This window comes from Empidonax traillii, unplaced genomic scaffold, assembly GCF_003031625.1.
Source record: "Empidonax traillii isolate 1590-97213 ecotype Southwest subspecies unplaced genomic scaffold, ASM303162v1 scaffold405:size801240, whole genome shotgun sequence".
NCBI classification, from domain to species: domain Eukaryota; kingdom Metazoa; phylum Chordata; class Aves; order Passeriformes; family Tyrannidae; genus Empidonax; species Empidonax traillii.
Genome location: NW_020955598.1, coordinates 238,807 through 260,343, shown reverse-complemented (window position 1 = coordinate 260,343; position 21,537 = coordinate 238,807). Strand labels below are relative to the sequence as shown.

General features: G+C 42.9%; 1 protein-coding gene across 3 annotated transcripts; it reads right to left on the bottom strand.

Moving 5' to 3' along the window:
- Nucleotides 1–143: 143 nt before the first annotated feature.
- MFN1 (mitofusin 1) lies at nt 144–21,443 on the bottom strand. Of its 3 annotated transcripts, none has more exons than XM_027893759.1 (19): nt 21,346–21,443; nt 21,291–21,299; nt 20,764–20,885; nt 19,810–19,945; nt 18,371–18,533; nt 17,605–17,729; nt 16,066–16,174; nt 14,434–14,541; nt 13,653–13,806; nt 13,459–13,526; nt 8,857–8,978; nt 7,331–7,457; nt 6,955–7,059; nt 6,182–6,284; nt 5,006–5,235; nt 4,368–4,523; nt 3,665–3,861; nt 2,282–2,416; nt 144–1,608 (listed from the first exon to the last, which is right to left on the bottom strand). In XM_027893759.1, exons 3-19 carry the CDS (start codon nt 20,876–20,878, stop codon nt 1,539–1,541), a joined length of 2,223 nt encoding a protein of 740 aa, XP_027749560.1. In that variant the 5' UTR covers nt 20,879–20,885; nt 21,291–21,299; nt 21,346–21,443; the 3' UTR covers nt 144–1,538. The 3 variants fall into 3 exon arrangements, with proteins under 3 accessions (XP_027749560.1, XP_027749561.1, XP_027749563.1); XM_027893760.1 differs by having other exon boundaries at nt 21,291–21,343; nt 21,389–21,405; XM_027893762.1 differs by lacking the exons at nt 21,291–21,299; nt 21,346–21,443 and adding an exon at nt 21,109–21,218.
- Nucleotides 21,444–21,537: the final 94 nt, after the last annotated feature.

Below are 21,537 nucleotides of genomic sequence, written 5' to 3'. Positions count from 1 at the left end.
TGAGTGTTGTATTAGAGCATTCCCTGGGGAACGCAAATGGGATGGGAGATGGAGCAACCTCAGCAGTTGGGCCCTACCCTGGATCTGCATTCCCTGTGGGAGTGAGGTGCAGGTCTTCGCCTTGGACAGAGCTGCCAAAGAACTTAATAGAGCACAGGGGTGGTACTTTTTTTTAATAAATAACTGTAGAACACGTGCACGGAAAGTTTTATCTCGATACAATGTCAATAAAAATGCTCCAGAAACAGAGCACTGATACACAGCTGTGCCCTCCCCGACACCAAGGCCAGGCTGTTACTCACAGTTGGATTTCAGAGTTTCCCTCAAAGCCCCAAGACCAAACACAGGAACAAACACCCCAACACAGTGGTGGAACCGTTGTCTGTCTTCCCTTAATCCTCTGGCATTATATCTTACATCCACTTCCTGGTAAGATAGCCCTTAGTTAATGGAAAATAGCAACACCTTGGAGCCGAGTATTTCATTTAGTCATGTTAACTAAATGCCATAAAAATACATAAATACTCTGAAAAGGGTTTTTCTTTTAAAATAAGTTAATTTTAAAAAGTCTAGTTAGAAAAAAGTAGGTGTTGAATGACTGCAGGTGGCAACAGCAGAAACTTTTCCTTTTTTTAAAAAGAGGCTTTTCATTTCTGGAGGTGAGCAAAGAGAAAGGACTCCACCTGCCTGGAGTCTTACCTAGGGCAGAACCAAGGTCAGGACATGGTCAAACCCCATCTCTCCTGCACTCCCCGAGTCCAGCAGCAGGAGCTCCAGGTCAGTCCTGACACCCTGAGCTTCCCCACCCAACCTGCACCAATCTAGTCCAGACCATCTAAGCAAACCCTCCTGCTCAGCTCAGCGTGGTTCCAGCCCAGCCCTCAAAGGCAAAGGGCCATTTCACTGCTCTAAAACTGCGAGAAAATGTTTGTTTTTACCTACTAACCCTCTTGGGTAAGTGCAGTGGCCAGATGACCCTCTGTATCCGCTGCCATCTTTCATTGCCCTTTGAGAAAGAGGAACTGCTGCCCAGCACACTGGCACCTGCTTTCCAAACAAGTCAGGAGTCCTTTCCCCATTCCAGAGTTTGTACTTCCCTTCACTTAACAAAATCACACCCACATGGAATAACAGCACCCTCCATCCCTGGCTCATTCCTAAGCAGCCGAAAGGAGACAGTGATGACTGGGATAAGCTCTCGCCCTGCATAAGCTCCTGGATGCCAGGAAGTGAGACTTGCCACTGCTACATACTAATGAAAACCAGTGAGGATTTGGGTTTTTATTGTCAAGTGCCCAAAGAAATTTAGTGTTTAAAGGTAATTTTTAACCCAAAATCTGCAAAACAAATGTAACACTTGGAGTAGCGCAGCTCTTCAGTCTAGTTCACCCTCACAGCCCAAGTTTTACAATAAGTGTAATCAGATTAACATTTAAAATACAAATCATTTCATGTGGCTCCACAGAGGAGAAGTGTCACCTGTAAAATTCCTACTTTGCCCTACAAAGGATCACCGGGAAGGTTCGCAAGGACATTTTTTATTTACTCTTTTGAAGGAAGTGTTTTGTGAAGCGATCTAGTTCATTCTCAAGGTGAATGGCTTTATTTCTGCAAAACAAAAGCAAGGGATTTGCTTCAGTGCAGGAACGTCCCAAAGCACGATCTACATCAGTGTTTCATTTCTATTCCTCCACTGAGACCCACAGCACTAAGACAACCTAAATGCAGGTTTTTAGAAGGGGTGTGGGGGGTGCCAGACATTCACCCCTCAGTGGTGGTGGGTGCCCAAGGCCAGGAGGCAGCAGCCCCAGAGCCAGGGCAGCCTTACAGCAGGGGAAAAGAACAGGAAACTGTGGCTGAGGCTGCTTTCAAGCCCCTCAAGCACCAACTGCTGGAAGTTTCTCCTCTGCAAACACCTACTGCTGGCACTAGAACACCAGTACTGCACCGAGTGACTCAGCACAGCTGCTCCCCTGCTCTGCCGTGGGGAGGGGGCCCCTCAGCTGCCTACAGGAGACCAAAATTCTGGAGAAAGGCCTCTCCAATACACTGAAGAGAGACATGGGTAAAGATGATCAAAGGAAGAGTATTTTTGGAGCTTTGCCGGTTCACCAGGACAGCAGCAAACATTTATTTAACTTACCCAGAGGTGCTCAGGGTATCCCTGGACAGCCTCCTGCACCAGAGCCAGCCTAGTTCAGCTCCAGAGGAACAGCTGGCACAGATCTCTCTGGAGGCAGCAGGGCTAAGAGATGCTTGTGGCCAGTCACACCAGACTTACCTCAGCTGCTTGGAGTTGCTCTGTATGCTCTCCAGCTGATCTATTTCTTTGGAAAGCCTAGCAATTTCTTCTTCCAGGTTTTTCTGGGTAATATCCACCTGCTGACAGAGCCGAGCAAAGGTAGTGGCCATTTCCCTAAAGGGAAAACAAGTTTGTAATCATGACTTAAGGAAGTCTGTGATATCAAAAAAAATCAGGAAAAAAAAAAAAAAAAAAACAACTCAAAAGTCATGTGCCATGGGAGTGTGCAGAACACGGAAATCAAAGCCTCCATCACTTAAGGGATTACAGAATAGCAGAAAACAGGAGAACTGTGCATTTTTTAAATTAGAAAAAGAAACCCTAAACATACCAAATGCACCTCAGTCTACGCCAACATTGTGTCTGGCCATTTTGCATAAAGCATCTACAGGTACAAGCCTGAGATGGGGCTCTGGCTACATTCAGAGGTGCTGGAGCAGCCCTGTGTCCCCACACTCAGCACCCTGTGCAGGGTGGGGAGTGCCCCAGACCTGCCCACTGAGGCCCCCCATCCTACTTGCCTCCTCGGCCACATGCTCCCAACCCCAGTTCCAAGACTCCTCCTTACACAAACAGAAAACAAACCCAGTTACCACCCTGGGCCAGCACCCAGGCTGTCCCCCAGGAGAGGAGACACCCTCTCCCCTCTCTACTTCACCTCACTGGAGCATTGGTTTGAGTCCAGCTCTTCCATGTCCTCACAGAGACACACAGCTGCTGGACACGGGGATGAGTCTCTTTCCTCTGCTGAAGCTGAACTCTGTACTAGTAAAGTATTCCCTGAGCTACACAGGAGAGGTGTTCTGCACCCTGGGGCTTAGGTCTCATCAGCAGGCCTAATTTTCTGAAATAATAATTTAATCAAAACAAATTGTTTCAATGAAAGAGTCTGATGGAGACAATCAGCCAGACATTACTTTGCAGAGACAAGTGGGGAAAGATTTGGGAAAAAGAACACAGAAAAAAAATCAAACAGTTTAGAAAGGCTGTCAAGTTCCTCTTCTGCAGAGAAGAGCCAGCACTGGCTACTCAGAATTTACCCACCCCAACCCTTGGGGCAGAAGCTCTGCTCACCCTTACAGGGACTGTAAGGGCAGAAAATCCACTGGAGTGAACCCCCACATCTCCACCATTAGGTGCTGGACAAAGAGAGCCACCATCTGCAGAGCAGCTCACACAGGCACACACAGAGACGCAGCTATCGGCCTTTTCAGGTGGTAATTTTAAACCCTCTTCCAACTCCCTCATAATAAATGCCAGGGGACGCTAAAGGTGCCTCCCCTCACCATGCACACCCCGTCCCCGCAGCCCCGTGGTGACAGGCACCTGTCCCAGCTCAGGGACACCCCGTGTGACACTTACTGCTGCACCTGGTGGCTGCAGTTGGCACTGGTGAGGCTGACGATCATCTGCAGCTTCTCGGTGGCGTAGTTCACAAACTGCTGCTTGAAGGCTCTCTCCTTGGCCCGCGTGGTCCAGGTCAGCCTCTCGTACAGGTACAACAGCCCGTACATGCTCAGGGAGAACGAGATCAGCTTCCAGCCTACAGTTTTCCAAATCTGAAAAGAAAAATCTTCATCAGCTTAAATGAACTGCCCTACGGAATTAAATCTAATTCCACCCATTTTAAAAAAATCATCTCCGTGGCCCCTTTCACCGGATAAGTTTAAGAAAATATATTGTTTCCATAATATTAGTGCAGAGCAATACTGCTACATCCCGATCAGCTGGCCTCGCTGGCATGGAGAAGGTGCAGGTTACAGAAGCCTTGCTGCTCTTTCATGAAGAAGGAAGCAAAGCTCCCACTAAATCCAAACTGAATGATCCGTTAAATCACCATTTAATTCAGGCACTGAACACAGACCTGCGGCACACAGAACATGCCCAGCTCTCCTCAGAGTAACTGAACTGATTCTCTCACTACAAACTGACTGTGGGTACCCAGGGCACTGCATGTGGCCCAGTGTCAAGCCCACGACAGGCTCTGTGCTGCACCCCAACCAGACAGACCAGCTTGGCCTCTGCCATCCCTTCCAGCACGGGGAATGCTGCCAGAGCTACTTGCCACTCCGCCAACAACGATGATGCTCATGGAGGTCCGTGAGGTCAGCGAGGCTAAACTCAGTACCAAAGGAACCATAAAGTCATCCTGGGGCACAGTGTCTGGAGTTCCAGCGGGAAGGCTGGCGGCAGACGGGGTGCTGGCTAAAGGACGAGGGATCTAGAAGATGGGAACAGGGCAGCCTGAGTAAAAAGCATCCAGGAACTACACAGAGGGGTTTTGTTTTATTTTCATATATTCAGGGTTTGATCTACGGAAAGAAAACCTTTCAGCACAGAAACCTGAACCAGACTCCTGAAGAGCATGGCATGTCCTTGCCCAACGGACATGGGGTTAAAATAAGGGTTTCTGTATAGGGTTGGCTCTGAGTTAAGGATCCAAAAGTTACAAAGGGAACAGGCTACCCAAAGGGTTTAATCCAAAGAAAAACAAACTCGTGTGACAGCTGCAGAAAGTTCAGGTTTTTAGTTCCATTCTAACCCTGAATATAATCCAATAAAAACAACCCTCACCAGAAATATTTCACACAAAGGGCCTAGGGGAAAGTGGAAGCAACCGTGTAAATAGCACAGGGAAAGAGCAAAAATCAATATATTCTCATCAAGGTAAAACAATGGCAGCTCAAGCTCAAAAGCACTCACTTGTAGGTTTGGATCTACTAGTCCCAAGAGTACTTTCTGAGCTTGTTTAGGACCCAAGAAACGGTTTACAAGTGAAGTCCATCCCAAAGAGAAGTGGAACATGATATCCTCTTGAAAATCTGCACACAGGCTATGACAGTTTAGATCATAGCTAAGGTCAAACTTCCTGCATGGAATTAGCAAGTGAAGCTGATTCTGAGCACTAGAAGGCAACAATGGTTTCAGATTTTCTAGAAATAAAAACAAATAGTAAAGATGAATTAGAAGTAGAGCATATTCAAAAGCAGCATCCTTGCACTGCTGAGCAGCTTTGTCAAGAATCTGGAGCTGACCACTTCATTATTTATTTATTTGTAAAATCGATGGCATTTCAGCAGGGATGACCCTAACAGAGCAGGCAATTCATTGCTCTAAGAAAACTGCAATCAAAATCAACTCACCAAGAAAGCCCTGCAGGAAAAAGGGGCAAATTAACTGAAAGACCTCTGTCAATGGTCCAAAGATAAGGACAGACTAAGAAAGAATTAATTTAACCAGTAGTTCTGTGGTGCCATACAGAAAAGGCAACATTATTGCATTAAGAGGACAGAAGGGTTCACGTAGTTTCATGATCTTGCTCTGAATCTTTATTACCAGGAATAGATCAGTAGAGAAGGATGGGAGATAAAGTTACTACTTATAAAGAAAAAAAGAAAGAAAAGGGAGTGCACAAATCCTTTGTGAAATGATCTGCTTTGCATTCAGGATCTGGAGGGACCTAGGGAGAGGATTATAGTGCAGAAACATTTCCTAACAATTAGTGTATTTCGTGTCTGTTGTGGAAGCCAAAAGTTTAAATGGGTTTGTAAAGGGATTAGAGAAGTTGCCAGAGGACAGGTCCATTACTACTTGCTTAAGCCATTAATCCATATGCAGCATCTCAGCTCAGAAGTCCCTAAAATGGGGAGGGATTGCTATATTTACCCTGGCCCATTGTTCTTCTCCCCCAGCATCTGTTACTGCTCAGTATCAGAGTCAGGGCACGGAGCTGAGCACTCAGTCCTGATCTACGCTGGCTCTCCCTTTATCATTTACAGCATCAATGTTAAAATAATTTTCTTTCTGATCATGATTTAACACCAAGTTTTCTTAGACTGTCTTCCTTTCAGTGCAAAGTGTTAACATCTCTCCTCTTACCAATTATCTCCTGCTGGGACTGGTGCATTGACTGGTTGACTTCACTGGAGCAGCGGTCAGCCAGGTTCTTCCCCAAACCGTCTTCTATGTGTTTGTTCAGTTCCTGAAGTTTTACAGAGAATACATTTATTTTATTTATTTTTATCATTTATTATTACATTTAATTTATATTCAGTTACATTATACAGAGCACAGACATGTTGCACACTAAGCACCGCTCCTTACAGTGGGAAGAAAAGCATGTTACCATGGAAATACCATGTTTTCCAACTGCACATGGAAAACCCAACTGAAGTGACACCTACTGCCCTACAAAGCCTCATTTGATGGGAGCCCCTCAGCAGCAGCAAAGTCTGAGCATAAGAGGCAAACAAGGCTGTACAGGCCTTAAAAAACACCAAGTTTGAGGAGGAATTTACAGAACTTGAAAAAAAATCCCAGTTTTTATTAAAAGTATCGGGTTTTTGCAAGATCATTTTATTTTTGGATCTATTTGATTTTAGGAGTAGTGAAAATTATTTATGCTAGGTCTTTATTTACTGGAAGTGAAGATTACAAATTAGGAGCCACTCTACTAAAAAGATGGTTGAAACAAAAATTAATTTCTTTCCCAACACAAAGCAGAAAATATTTTTAACCTTTCCAGTTTGGAAAGCAAAAATCTTGCAATGCTTGAAGTGTCACATAAAATGCTACACACATTATGAAAATACAGAAGCAGAAATTAGGGGAAAGATAAAGAGCCTGACTTCAAACCATGCAAGAAAACTTACTGTCTTATAGAGCTTCAGCACTTGAGGAGAAGGGTGAAAATCTGAATAAAATTCATCAACTAAAACTGAAAGTCGGCAAATCTCATCAGTCATGGCAGAGGAGACCTGGAAGAACACAGAAAATACTTAAAATGTTTAAATGTTTCTCCTACCTTTTCTAGCCAGAGTGAAAACAGACTCCTGCATGAACTGTCCCAAGAAATTATTCAATTACCTGACAGGCATTTTGAGGGCTGGCTTCCTTTTTTTATATTGGAAAAGGAACATACTGGACATTTCAAACATACTTTGTATGATGGGTGGGCTCCTAAAGGAGCTGCCTGACAGAAGAGGCAACACTTGGACCTGGGAGGTTGTTCACACTGCCCTCACTTACTTTATTTTCGACCTCCTCAGTAACACGTTTGATTTTTTCCTTCGTATCTTCTGTCAGAATGTTCAGCTGGTTCCGAACAAAGTCCAGCCTGTCCTTCTGATCCTCTCGCTCTTCCATGGAATGGACTCTAACGCAGCAGAAAGGAGATCACCATCACCAGCAGGAATTCTCCCAGGAATGAAACAAGCCCAGACCCAGCTGATGGTTCCTGAGCAGCCACAAGGAGTCAGGAGTGGCCCTGGCTGGCCAAGGCATAGGCACTGCCCCGAGGGGCTGGAAGGTGGCTGTTACATCTACACGTGTGACCAAACATAACTCAAGTTTTGACCTATTTACAAAACCAGCATTTTGAGTTAAACTGTTATCACTGTACATGACTGCAACTAAAAAAAGGTGTGGGTAATCAGAGCTCTTTACTTAGTCTATCCTGGTTTAAAAAAAAAAAAAAAAAAAAAAAAAGGGTGTATCTGATATCAAATCAGTTTGATCCAAAGCAAAGGGGACATGGCAGAAACCAACTTCAGCACTAACAACTCTCTTCAGAATTCCCTGACCTATCATTTAAGCAAAAATTCCTGAAAATCTAAAGCAGTTCTACCTTGAAGGGCCAGCAGAAAGAATAAACAGTAATTCGGGTTAAGAGGGGTCACCACAGACATTTTGGTAAGTCAACTGACAGAAAGAAGTAGAATATCAGAGTGTTTTCAAACATTTCACAGCTTGTTTTCATGGGATCTGACAATGTGAGACAAGTCAGTATGTAAACAGTTTGTAAATGACATATTCGGGAGGATGAGTGTTTGACAGCACAGTGGAGTCTGCTGAAACACAAAGACACACTATTGACAGGCAGAAAGGAGATGGATGGGAAGGATTAAATGTCACAGTAAGTTCACTGTGTAAAACAGACAAGGGGCAGCAACAAAAGTGAGGAAAAACCCCAGACTATGCAAACCTCAAAGGGATACCCGAAACTATCAGACAGAGCAGATGAGCTGCACTACAGGATTACAAGGGCAAAGAGAGAATAAAAATATTTAAGGATACAATATGGAAAGGGTCAGAGGCGAAGACTCTGTTAGCCTGGGCTTGTCTCAACCCTTCCAGTATTGTAATCATTTGCAAATTAGTGTCCACATCCTCCCATTAATTTTCTCAGTGTTACTGTTGACAGAAAACTTAGGATAAACAGGCCCAAACATCACCTCTGAAATGCTGGATACAGCTAGAAAAACTTAAAATCTCAAACATTTCTGAAAAAAAGATTTGAAAACGCAGAGATTGCAAGTCAGTAACAAAGAAGAACAACGTAAATCCAAATCCCTGTACAGAAGTCACAGACCAAGGACAAGGCTGAGCAAGTGAACAGTTGTAAGACTGACACACCAGAGAAATTTTCTGTTTCTTACCAAGCAGGAAAAGTGAATTTTAAAGTCCATAAAAGGCCCAAGAAAATCACCAGCACAGAAACGGTTCCTCAGACGATCTGGACAAACCAAAGCCAACCAGCCCTCCAGCCCACCTACCTTTTCTCAGCTGCTGCCACGTTTATGGTGTCCATAATGTTTTTCACAGTATCTATTATCTGTTTAGCTCTGATAGTGTGCTGTTCAAACTTGGTTTTCACGGCTGACTGCGAGATACACTCCTGCGAGGGGCCCAAGCCACAACACATTACTGCAATTCCATGCCAACACACTCAGGAATTTCACTGTCAGAAAGCACACGCTGCCAATTTTACCAAGAACTTAAACCAATGGGAAATAAAAAGGGAGAAATTATACAGAAAATAAAAGACAACAGAACTGAAATCTCAAATGAGTCTACAGCAGCAAATCCGCCTTCGTGTTCATTCACAGTAATGTGCAGAGGTTTTCAATCTTTTAAAATAAATCAATAACGTAAAGAAAGAAGAAAACTGATGAATACATGAGATAAATCTACCTCTTCAGAAAATTTTCCAAACTATCTCTTCAGAATTACAAATGTCAAACACGAATGCGGGCAATACAGCCTGGCTTGAGTTTTCTTTGTTGCAATACATGCTCTTAATTTCAAGAAGCAGCTCTGTCAATGAAATCTGACTTGCTCAGGTCAATACTGACCATCCAGGAACGAAATGTGTAAGTAGGGATAAGAAACAAGGGTTTTCTCACGGGATAAAAACAAGTTGTTAAATATGCCCTTAAAATATCAGCTTATCTGCAGATTACTGAAGTGTTAAATGAATGAGTAGAGAAAACTCTAAAGATAGAATTAATCAATCCTGAATACTGAGCAGTGATTCAGAAATACAGGACAGTGACTAAAGAGATACACAAATGTTCAATCTGGGCAAAAACAAATCAGTTGCAATATGCCATAAATGGAGACTTTGACTTTTTTCAAGCACCTGCACATCCTGAGTTATGGAGCCAATTAAATGTCAGAATTCAACCTGCACTAAACACCCTGAAGTAGCCACATCTTCTGTGTTTGAGGGGAACAAAGCAAGCAGCCACTTTCCTTAATCCAGATCTCTGGGATTTTTAAATCCTCAATCTGTGGATGCACCTTTTATAGCACAAACAGGTTTGGGCTGGTTTTAAAAGACTTGCCTGTGACCTTAGCATACACTGTAGTAACAGATTTAAAAATAATAAATCAAACCAAAATAAACAAAATGGGTAAAATATTCCCTGTTCCTCGACGAAGCAGATCTAGAAATCAGCAATGAAAGGCCAGAGTTTCATAAATATCAGCACATTGTAAGAGCTAGACTGGGCACAGAGCAAAGAGTCTTCCCAACGTTAGTATGTGGTGGATAAAAGGATGACAGTCACTCACAACACAATCAGAAAATCCAAGTTAGAGCACTAGGAGAAACACAAAGGTTAGTTAAACGATGGGGAAAGGCAAGAGGGGGACAGCAGCACTTTTGCTGTTAGTCTGTAAATAAGTATTTACTGAAACAAAGCTAAAAGGTGTGTTACAACAGTGTAACCAAAACAAGTTACCTTCCAGCCCACTTCCAGAACAGGCAGTCATTAAGTGCACAGGTTACTCCACCCCTGAGCAGGGCTGGGGAGGCTCATTCAGGCTCTGCCATCCACTCCCAAGTACAGCCAGGAACACTGTTCCACCCTGCCTCCCTCCTCCACTGCTCCCCACAACGCTTCTGTCACCAGTTTTTGTAAGAACCTCAGGAAACACCACAACCTGAGGGACAGTGAGGTTGGTTTTATGCAGGATATCCACTAAGGACTACTGCACACAGTGCATTGCAGAGGCACTTCTTTGCTGTTGGATAAGGTATTTCTATGTACCTCACTGTAAGATTTCAGAAGATGCCCTTTCTTCCTGTTATTCCACAATATAAAAATTCAGAATTGATCCAAGGATTCAACCCTTTAAGACTGCCTCTTTTCCTCAGCTGCAATACAGCTGACATACAAAGCAGCATTACTTTTTAAAGCTACTATATGAATCTCTAAAATCTTCATTTCCCCACTACTTACAAGTGTTTTTAGTAATGTCTGCACCAATTTTTCTTTTAGCAACTTCAAACACCCTCTGCTTTGCAAAACACCATGTTTCACCTATTTTTGGAAGGATTTTTGCCCTCATACATAAGTCTGCAGAAATGTAATTACAAACCTTTCAAAAATAGCCCAGGTTTTTTTTCTTATATCATAACAAACTGGCCCTAGTGGGCTGTTTCTAGGTTTTGGGGATTTTTTAAGATTCTAGCTATATTGAGCTCCTATCAGTCCTAGAATGAACAGGCTTTCCCATCAACTGATACTAAAATAAAGGGTGTGGAAGTACTGGAGAAGTAACAATTTCCCTTCTCAGCCCACGTGGAAAAAAGGAAGAAGCTGCTCAATTTTAGTGAAGACAAAAGCAGGGTGAGAGAACCCAGGAGGAGCAAACCCAGCAGATACAGCCCGGGGGAACATGGCACATGTGGACGGGTTTATACACGAGGTGCTGAGATTGCTCAGAGAGGGGAGCTGGACAAAAGGGTGTCAGAGGTATCTGGGAAGTCTGAGCAGGGCACCTGGACAGGGACCAGGAGCTACAGGCAGGACAGACAGACCGAGGCAGGGGAGGAGCAGTGTCTGACGAGGGCAGACAGAAGCATCTGTGCTCTCATCCCTTCCTTTCACACACTGCAGTGTAATCCAAGAGTCTTGGGCCTTGCAGCTCCTCTGTCAGGAAGCAGAGTAAATGCAAAGTGCTTTAGGCAGAAGTGCTCAGGTTGTACCCAGGGCTGAATCTGGTCTGGCAGTGCACAAAGCAAGGTATCAGTTGGGATTTTGTTCCCAGACTGAACACAAAAAGTTCTACCTGGTGCATGATATTCTTCATTAATACATAGCCTAGAGCTGGCAAACATAACTGATGACAACAGTATGCTGCTGTCAGCTACTTTATCAGCTCCACCGACAGTAATCTGAGTACTAAGTTTGAAGATTTCAGACCTGGTGAACCATTAAGTATCAGCCTTGCTTTAAAAGCACATAAAATGCTACTATAACTCAAGAAACTGCCCACAAACCTGAACCTGAAAGGCTGCAACAGCAGACGCTCAAAATATAAATTGCTTTTGCAATCTTTATATAGCACAGCTGTCATTCTCTGCAAATGGTGGGATCACACTCCTATTTAAAGCCATTCATTGTGATTTCAGGATGTAACACGACTAAACAGGGAAAAGCATTACAGAATCCACTCTCACTGTTGGAGGCAGGGGTGTAGCCAATGAAACACAGAACGTGAAACAAGAAAAAAGGTTGTTTTAAGGCTATACAGTGCTGTCACAGAATTGTTCCTTGTCCCAGCCTCTGACACAGAAACTTGTCATGGTTATGACCTTATGATGGTGATTCTCATTGTGGTGGCCAAGCTGTGACATCTGATTTACATGTGCTGAGCACTCACAGCACCACATCATTTAGTACATCATCATTCATCTTAACATTGAAATACTCCAAGTGTTAAGTGCTTAACTGTAATTATAAGAGCTTTTGTCAAAAAAGCTTTGGGTACAGCACATGGCAGAACACGATAATGAATAATAACAAATTCAGAAGCCAAATTTCCACTTTTTTCCAACTGGCTCAAAGTTTCCTACTGTAATTCTAAGGACAAAAATTACAAACAAAAATGCACGTTTGACTACAGCCAGTGACACAAGCAAGAAACGTCATGCCTCCTGGACTCAGGCCCTGCCAGTACTCTGAACCCATCGTTTCAACTATCCACCCATGTCTCCTAGGAACATGGATAAGGATTACTTTTAAACTTTAGTCTGACATTTTCTTGTTTACGCAAGACCGAATCAAGCTATTATTTTAAAACCTTTTTGATATACACACATCATTACATAACTCGGCTTTGCTAAGGTCAGATGGGCTTGTTGTAATGCAAGAAAAAATATTTTTCAGAGACAGTTTGATTTTTTTAAATGCACTCATACACAAAACCATTGACACATGCCCAAGATGCCTCCTTATGATGGCTTTAATTAATTAGTTATTAAATTCAGCAAGTCAAATGGATCCTATCATAAAGGGCTCACTCAGCTGTCCAGCCAGTCCTACTTCTGCAGACACTGTAAACTCCAACTATGACTGTGGCTAAACTGAGGGGGAAGGGTGGATTCTGTACAGCACAAAGGATGCAAAACCAGTATTAATTCTCAGAGTAACAGAGCTAAGCAGCACATAATGGTGATAGATTCAAAACTCTGGCTTTAAAAGTGCAAGTAAATACTTAGATTTACGTTGGTGAAACTGAATTTCTTACTACAAACGTTCACCAGCACATGGTTGTACGTGGTACACACCTTTTCAAGGGCATCATCTCTTTTTATACAGACTATACTGGTACTGAGATCTCAAATAGGAGCTAAGAGTTTTGGTCCCTTCCCTCACTGAACAATACTCCTCTCCAACAACTACCTGCTGCTCAAGATGAGAAGAGATGAACAGAACACACAGAAAAGGCAAAGCTGCAGATGGTTTAAATACCTTACACTCCTCCACTTGCTAACATGGGTAATGCTCAGTAAAATTAAGCTAAGCATAAGTAAAAGGTACCTCTGCAATAAAACCCAGGCAGTCTAAAAAGCCCATCATAAATACCTCAAATATCTGCTCAAAATGCTGAAATTCCTGGAATCTTGTCTGAAATCCTTCAGCAAGTGCTCCACCTGCAAAACATAACAGATCATAAGGGAGAGAGCAAGACCTCACAGCAGGGACTGCATCTTAAATACATATGTTTATCAGGTTTTATGGTATTTTTCTGTATTTGAGGAAAAAAAGTTCCTACAAACCACCCTCTGGCATTCCTTGAGCCTTCTGTCTCCTGGCACTCAGAACTTCTTTTGCTGAAACAAAAAAGATTCGATTCCTTGCTTCTACAGGATCAATAACTTTGAGCTCATCGACCAGGAAATTCAGACAGCGCTCCATGTGCTGCCTCCGCACCTGAGGAAAAGGTAAAAGACTCATGAGGAAAAGGCAAAAATGGAGCTGTCAACAAATCAGAACAGTCAGGAACAGATGCTGAACCACCCCTCAGTCAGCAGATGCTGCCAATCCTACTGAGGCAGCAGCTGCCTTTACTCATTTACACAGAGCTGGGCGCAACAATATTTCCTTCTACAACTGTATTTGTCAGAGATCTCAGCCCGTTACTGGGGCAAACACTTCACTCCCCATATACAGAGAAATAAGTCCCACTGCGAGCTGGCTGCTGCTGGGAGGTCTGCAGAGCACTCTGAACTGTTCACACCTAACACTGCACAGGCACAGATGTATAAACTGTACCCTCAGGCTGCATTACCACTACAGAAATTAGAGGCAATACGTGGAAGATTAAAAAACAAGCTTAACTGTGCAGGAAGAAGGTTCTAAAGAAGTTTCCCATTGTACTAGCTGCCTGCAAATATTGTCACTTGAACTGCAGGCTGCTTTTGGCAAGAACAAGGAGTAAGTTATTTCCATTTTCTGATCATGTAACTTATCCTTTTATTAATAAGACAAAACTATTGTTTCCATATTAATATGTCTTAATTAACTGTAAACCCAAATAAGAGTCACCAATTCACTCACATCTTCCATGTACTCTGGTTCGGAGGCAGAGGCATCCCATCTATTGTTCAGGATGAAGATGTTTGGCTTCGACAGTCGCTCGTTCACTTTATGGAAAAAATGCTTCTCCTAAGAATTAAAACACAAACAGAAAACTCCCCAGATATCCAAACCAGAGTCACACATTCTTCTGTAACAGACTGAAGTTAATCCAGCTTTTTAAAAGTTTATCAAAAAGAATTTAATAACATTAAACCTCACAGATATCCAACACAAAACAGGCTTAGATAGTTCAAGTCATCAAATGCTTTAAAACCAATGCCAATGCTGAAAGTCAAAGACCTTGCAAGCTTCACAAAAAATGGGTACAAACACAACCCAAAAAAACTTCCAGAACAAATAGTCCAGAAAATGTTGGAAAATAAGACCTATTTTTCTGTAAATCTATCACATCATTCACTGTCATATTTTTTCCTTCCTTCTTTCACTCTTACCATCTCAAACTTCATCTCTTTGAATACTTCAAGCCTCCTATTAAAATTGTTTGCACTTGTGTGACACTCAAAGCATTGCTGGGAAAGGGAGGAAGGGAGAAAGAGCACGCAAGATATGACTGTATCTGCTCAGTTTTTAAGTAAGATGCCTGGCTAGAACTGTGAAGTCTCTCTTATTTGAACTACCAACATGTTCCTGATCACCCTGTCAAATCTGATTTTTATATCCAGAAAAAACCCCAACATTCTCTAACCGCATTCTTCACATAGGCAACATCACTTAGAACTACAGAGAAGTCTTCCTACATGAGAATGTAAGGCTTGAGTCACAGGAAAAAAGTCATTAATGAATGTCTTAATTTAAAAAAATTAAGTGTATTTAGGTCCCTTGCCTGTACCCACCACCCATCATTGCTGTTTTCATAGCCACAATGAGTAAGTCGTGATGGAGTGAATCCCCAGTGGGCACAGCTGAAACACAAGAGGTCTCTGTGCTGCCACAAACTTTTCCAGGCAGCAGGACAAGCCCACATATCCTGGACACAGCACTGGAGATCCATTAGTCTCCATCAGCCAGGAGTAAGCATGTGCAAATAAGATCACTGCTGCACAAATGAGAACTTCATCTGAGGAGAATTTATGGGGGAATATTAGAACAACCACAGTTTTGCAAAAACATCTCTGCTAGTGTGGCAGAATAATGCCAAGTATTCTCAAACCTGTTATGGTAAGAGGCAAAAATAAAGCCTAAGGAGGATGAGAACATAGTTGTCACGTGCTTTACCTGCAGCATAAACTGTGTAGATGAAGAAATTGCCGTTTGCCACAATGCAAAGCAAAATACAAATGCTTTTAAGTAGATACCTAATTGTTAAAGGCAACTTCATTTGTGTCTACCAGGCTGAAAAAATAAAAAAGAGGAAAAGAGCAAGAGATCTGTTTACTGAGCCCAAACCTCAATCGCAACTAAAATCTACTTCCTTTCCCTCTGACAGACATCCTGGACACTGGTGATTTCCAGATGCAAGGCAACCAAAAACCTCAGCCTATTCACAGGATCCAAGTGCAGTGATTCACCTCCAGTAAAGGTCTCAGCTATTTCTGTGAGGGAACTGCTGAATATTTAACCAAGGAAGTGTAAAATCATCGCACACCATACCGTGTTCATGAGAGTTGATTCAGAGTTGGCAACCAAGACAAACACATCAGCATCCAAGCAGAACTTGTCAATCCAGCTGTCCAGTTCTGTAGTGACATCTGTGCCAGGGCTGTCGAGAACAAAAACCTCAAAAGTCTTATTTACCCAGCAAAGGAGTACTTGATTTTTATAAACTGATAAAAATAGAGTGGGATTGCCTAAGGGCCTTGTAAGAAGATACAAAGCCTTATACCTTGAGGCTGCTGCCTACATCACGCTTAAGGTGAACACTGCAAAAGCCAGTTACCCTCCAGCATTATCAGTCACTTGCTCATTAAACCATCTACTCATTACAAATGCAACTTCTAATTCGTAAGTATTAATAAGCATAATTGCCAAAGGAAGTCGATCAGAAACCCAGAGAGTCTCACAGAATTGTTTCCCTCCTTGTGTCCTTTCAATTAGAAGAGACAGTGGTACATAAAAGTTTTCTCATTAATAAAGTCTTACTTTAAAGTGATATGCTATGCAAGCTGTACATAGATTTAGTAAGAAACTAAAATGAAGTTAAAACTATAGTGCTGTCAGTTTAAAAAGAAAAAAAAACTGAAATATGAGCAATAAGTCATGTTTGCAACACCTAAATTATTGCTGGTTCAAATTTCCTCAATTAAGTAAAGAGATTATTTGCTCCTTCCTTCTGTCCTATCAGAATCCAGGATCTTTTCCTCTCTCTTCACATTTCACCTTCAGCAACCGAGACTGTGCAGATCAAATCATGCACCCCAAAAAATAATGACAAACTCCCAGTGATCTCAAAGGTACAAGATTAGAGATAGGACCAAAACCACTGCAACTTATTAGAATACACCTTGGGTGTTATTTTGTTGGATATGAAGGAATCATACCTAAAAATTCACTCACACCTGAGTGAATTATTCTCAAATTCAATCTGTATTGATTTACAGATTAGGTATAAATTATCTAAAAGTTTTTAAATCTGTTACCAGGTTACACCTCAGCGACCAGAAATAAGGGCATTTGCCATAGACAAAGCGACAGCTTTCAGAAATCTTTCATCGTGCCAATTGTAGGAAATGCCAGCCCAACACAGGGCACACACAGCTGGCAGTCACAACCACGTTTTGAGGTCACCCACTACTCTGGTATGTAGACACTTATCAGAAGCTTTTAAATATGAAGTCCAGACTGGTTTACACTTCACATGATCAGTCTGAAGTGTCTAAAGAGAGGAAATGGGCAAAAGGTTGTTGCTGCAACAACCCTATTCAGGCTTCCATACTGTTTGTTTTAAAGGTAAAGTATCCCCAGCCAAAAGCTAGTCCCTTATTCAGCTCAGTCACAAGACATCTGACTGTTTTGGCTACAAGGCCAAAGTCAGAGGGGTGATGGCAGGCACCAGTATATTCAAAAGGACAAACTCTGTACTTTCAAACAAAAAAAAGCCTTTCAATAATTTTGAACCTAAACCAGTCTCTTTACTAAACATTCTAATGGTTAGTTTCTTTAAGAAATCATTTACTAAAACAGAAAACGTACCTGTCCACTAAAACCAAATCATCTCTCAGCAGGGCACACTTTGACTTGGGCCAAAAGACATGGACGAGACAGCCAGCTTTCAAATCCTTATCCATGTGAAGTGCATGAGCAAGCTGATTGACAGTCTTGAAAGAGCATAAAGAGGAGACAAATATGAATATGCAGCATGAACAAGTCTGTACACCAGTCTAAATCAGTTCTCAAGCAAAGCTGGACAGGATCTCTCTGGAAAGGGGTAACAGAGTTCATACTTTGTTCTGGTGAATAGTTGAGTTTTTTTTTTTTTTTAAGCTCTGCAAGTCCCCAGTGTCTAAAGAACAAGTTGTGCCTTGAAACTCAGGCAGGATTTTCTGTGGAGACATGAAGTGGTGCATTCTCTCCAGGGCTGGAGTGTGTGACACTGAGCATCACAGTGAATCTGCCTTGGAGGTTTAACACAGCAATGCAAGCAGTTCAGTAAGATAAGCACCTTTAAGTCCAAATGAGGGGCAATTCCAAGTAACAGAACTTACTCTTAGTCCTATAAAAATAAATGACTCAACATATGCTCTGCTATCATAAGATATACATTTAGTCATTCCTCTGAAATAGCCAAGAAAAATTGTCAAGTAGTCCATTTGTTTATTCTTTCTTCCTAATTAAGAACATTAAAATGTAGAACAAGTTAGCCTTACACTTTTGTTAGACTTGAAATCGTGGCTAAAAGACAGACCCTTTGAAGAAAAAATCCTACGAAAAGCAGTGTGAAATCATTCAAGAAATGTACCTTGACACTCTTCTTTTCATCTGATCCTTCTGTCATAAGATAAGCCTTATCTCCATCAGTTCCTTCCACGCTGAGGAAGCAGTTCGTTGTATGGCCAATCCCACTAGGAAGTACCTTATCCCACAGCATTGCATTAATGACTGAACTTTTCCCACTGCTTGTTCTAGAGGGATAGAAAATAAAAGCGCTTTGAGCAGAGAACAGCAGCTTTATACACACCTTTGTCCTGAACTGAACAGCACAAGCTGTTGTGGGTCCAGAGCTCCAGGCCAGCACAGCACAGCTGGCCAGGGAAGAGTGGGGAGTGTGGAATTAAAGGAACTGGTTCCCAACTCCAGATTCTGCAACAAGTTCTCAGAGAAGTTCCAGTTCACATTAACCCTCCACCTCTCACCCATAAATGTCTGAGGTTTAACTGTTACACAACAGCACGAAGTTACACAGACTGTAACTCATGTCTGAGCTCCTTCTTCCAGAAAAAGTTCAGTGCTCACTGTACAAGACTTAAATTTATTCAAAACATCAGGGGGAGACTTAAATTCTCTTTTTCCTGCTCTGAACTTCTGCCCTTTGCAAAAGCAGCTTTTATCACATACCACAGCTTGTAAATGTATTCAACTTTTAACTCTGTGAAATACCAAGGCTGAGATATAACAAGTTTCTTTATTCCAGAACTTTTGAGTTTTTCTTTAAACAGCTATTTTTAGCAAAATGAAGGCAAGGTCACCATTGTAAGCATTATTTCCAATCCAATTATGAAATTTTTAGAACTAAACCATGAAGATTTATACTTCATAAAAACATATAATGACATGCTTAAATGTAAGCACAGAAAAATCACACAAAAAACGGGGACTAACAGACCCCATTGTTACTGTTATCCCTTACAATCATCACACAGATCTATCAGATTAATGACACCAACAAGGCAACTGTCTTTATTTCTCTTCAGCTGCTTATATACAGACACATGAACACCTCACAGTTCAGTTCCTCAGCACTTGTGATCAAACACAAACAAAACTTACCAAAGGAAATAACACAGAAAAAAAAAATATTAAACAAACAAAACAAAAACCCAAACAAAACCACAAACAAACAAACAAACAAACAAGCCATCCTGGAGAAAATGACAACAAACTCAGGCTTTCCCAAGTCAAATAATGGAACTAGACAGTTTCATTTTCCAAAGTTCATCAAAGAAAACCATGTAACAAGACACAGGTAAATAATATACAGTCAGGAAACAAGAAAGCATCAAAGAAATATTCAGCATCAATTAGGTAAGACTGAACATGGTTTTAAAGATTACATTTCATACAATAATTTTACAATAAAGCACTAATTCCAGTGCATTTCAATTAGAAATACAAACAATAAGCTCTACAAGAGAAAGCGGGGAAAAAATCAAATTAAGTTCTGGTAATTTCGTTCATTACCTGCCAAAAAATGCCACTTTCATGTGTCTCCGTGAAAGCACCTCACCAATGACTGCCAACTTGTTTTTATAAGCTTGTATTTTTGCTAGTTCATCTTCTGTTGCTATGTGCTCAAGCTCTGGGTTCCTGTATGTGGCTGCACACAGAAAAGAAAAACATAAAAGCAATCACATCCATGCTCTCTAGTACAGGGTACAGGTAATCAGTACTTCACATGCCAGTAAAAACCAGTGTAAATTTTAATCACAGTGATAAAACAAAACAAACAAAACCTCACTACAGAAAGTGGTATCAGCCCCTGGAATTTGATAACTCCACCACAAGCACTTGTGAAAGTCATGACATAAATCACTTCATATCAACCACTAACCTAACTGCTGATTCAGACACCCTGTGAACACAGCCTGCTGTCCTCACTTGCCCTGCTCTTTGGGACACTTGCTTCTTTCAGAAAGGAAAGCCAGGACCCCTTACGGATACACGAGCTAAGCTGGGATGTATTATCCCTGCAAAACTCCCAGGGATGATGAGGAACCAACTCCACGTCGCCACACACCCCACTCCACGCTGCTAAAACCTCAGAGGGTGTGACCAGTGGCTCCTGGCATGACATCATGCTGATCTACTTTCCTACTGAATAATGGGAGAACCTGTTTGTCCTTCCTTCTGTGCAAAAGAAACCACAACGGGACTACAGGTGGTTAAGCTTTCACCCTCGTGGAAAGGAGGCCAGGCTGCCGGAACTTAATCAGCTTTTCACCTGTGTAACCATGCCAGGCATCCCTGCCAGACCACGTTGAAAAGAAAAAAAAAGTGTCACATCAAATGTGACTACTTTTGCAGGCGCATGTTTATACTAGCAGCACAATAACAGGTAACGTAATTTACACAGTGCTGCTGTAAAACACACTCGACGCAGAGGACAAGGCTCCGGTGTTTAAAAAGCAAGCTCACCCTCCACAAAGGCTGCCCCCTCAGTGACATAGTCCAGCAGCTGGTCGAAGATGGCAGTGATGGTCTTTTTGGCCAGCACGAAGTGCTTCAGCGGGGAGACGGAGCCTTCTGCCATGCTGCTGCTGCAAGGGAAGGTGTGCAAAAGTGACCAAAACACTCGGAACCTCCACCTAATGAAAAGTCACACACGGCCGTTTAAAAAACCCCACAAAAGCCAAAAACGCGCCAAAACCCCCATATCAAAGCCCTAAACACCAACGAAGGGCAGGACGCTCAGTTTGCGCTGTTTATGCCCATCTCCTGCCCTCATCACACGCGCCGAGAGCGGCTGGCGAAAGTCCACACCGATTCGGTGCGATCGGTCCGGGGAACACGAGGCTTTCCCCTCATAAAACGCGGCTCCAGCCTCCGCACCGCCCGCGGGTCAGCGCTGTGCCCCGGGCAGCGAGGACGGGCCCCGGTCCCTCACGGAGCCCGATGACACCAGTCCATCACGGAACCCCGGCTCTACCCGATCCCTCACGGACCCCGCTGGCCTCGGCCCCTCATGGGAGCCACGGCTCTCCCCGCTCCCTCACGGACCCCGTTCCCACACGGAGCCCCCACTCTCGCCGCTCCCCCACGGCCCCGGCGGTGCCCGTCTCCGCCGCCGGGACGGGCGGACGTCACGTCATTCCACTTCCCTTTCCTCCTCCTCCTCCTCCTCCTCCTCTGACCCGCTCCTAACCCGCCTGGGGCGCCGCCATCTTTACTGCGGGCTGAGGGCGCCGCCGC

Coding starts and splice junctions, on each gene's coding strand:
- MFN1 (XM_027893759.1), bottom strand. CDS start 20,878: ATGGCAGAAGGCTCCGTCTCCCCGCTGAAGCACTTCGTGCTGGCCAAA. Junction 16,175..17,604: donor GATTTGGTTTTAGTGGACAG/GTACGTTTTCTG, acceptor TGTTCTCGACAG/CCCTGGCACAGATGTCACTA. Junction 7,458..8,856: donor GTGGCAGCAGCTGAGAAAAG/GTAGGTGGGCTG, acceptor CTGCTGCGTTAG/AGTCCATTCCATGGAAGAGC.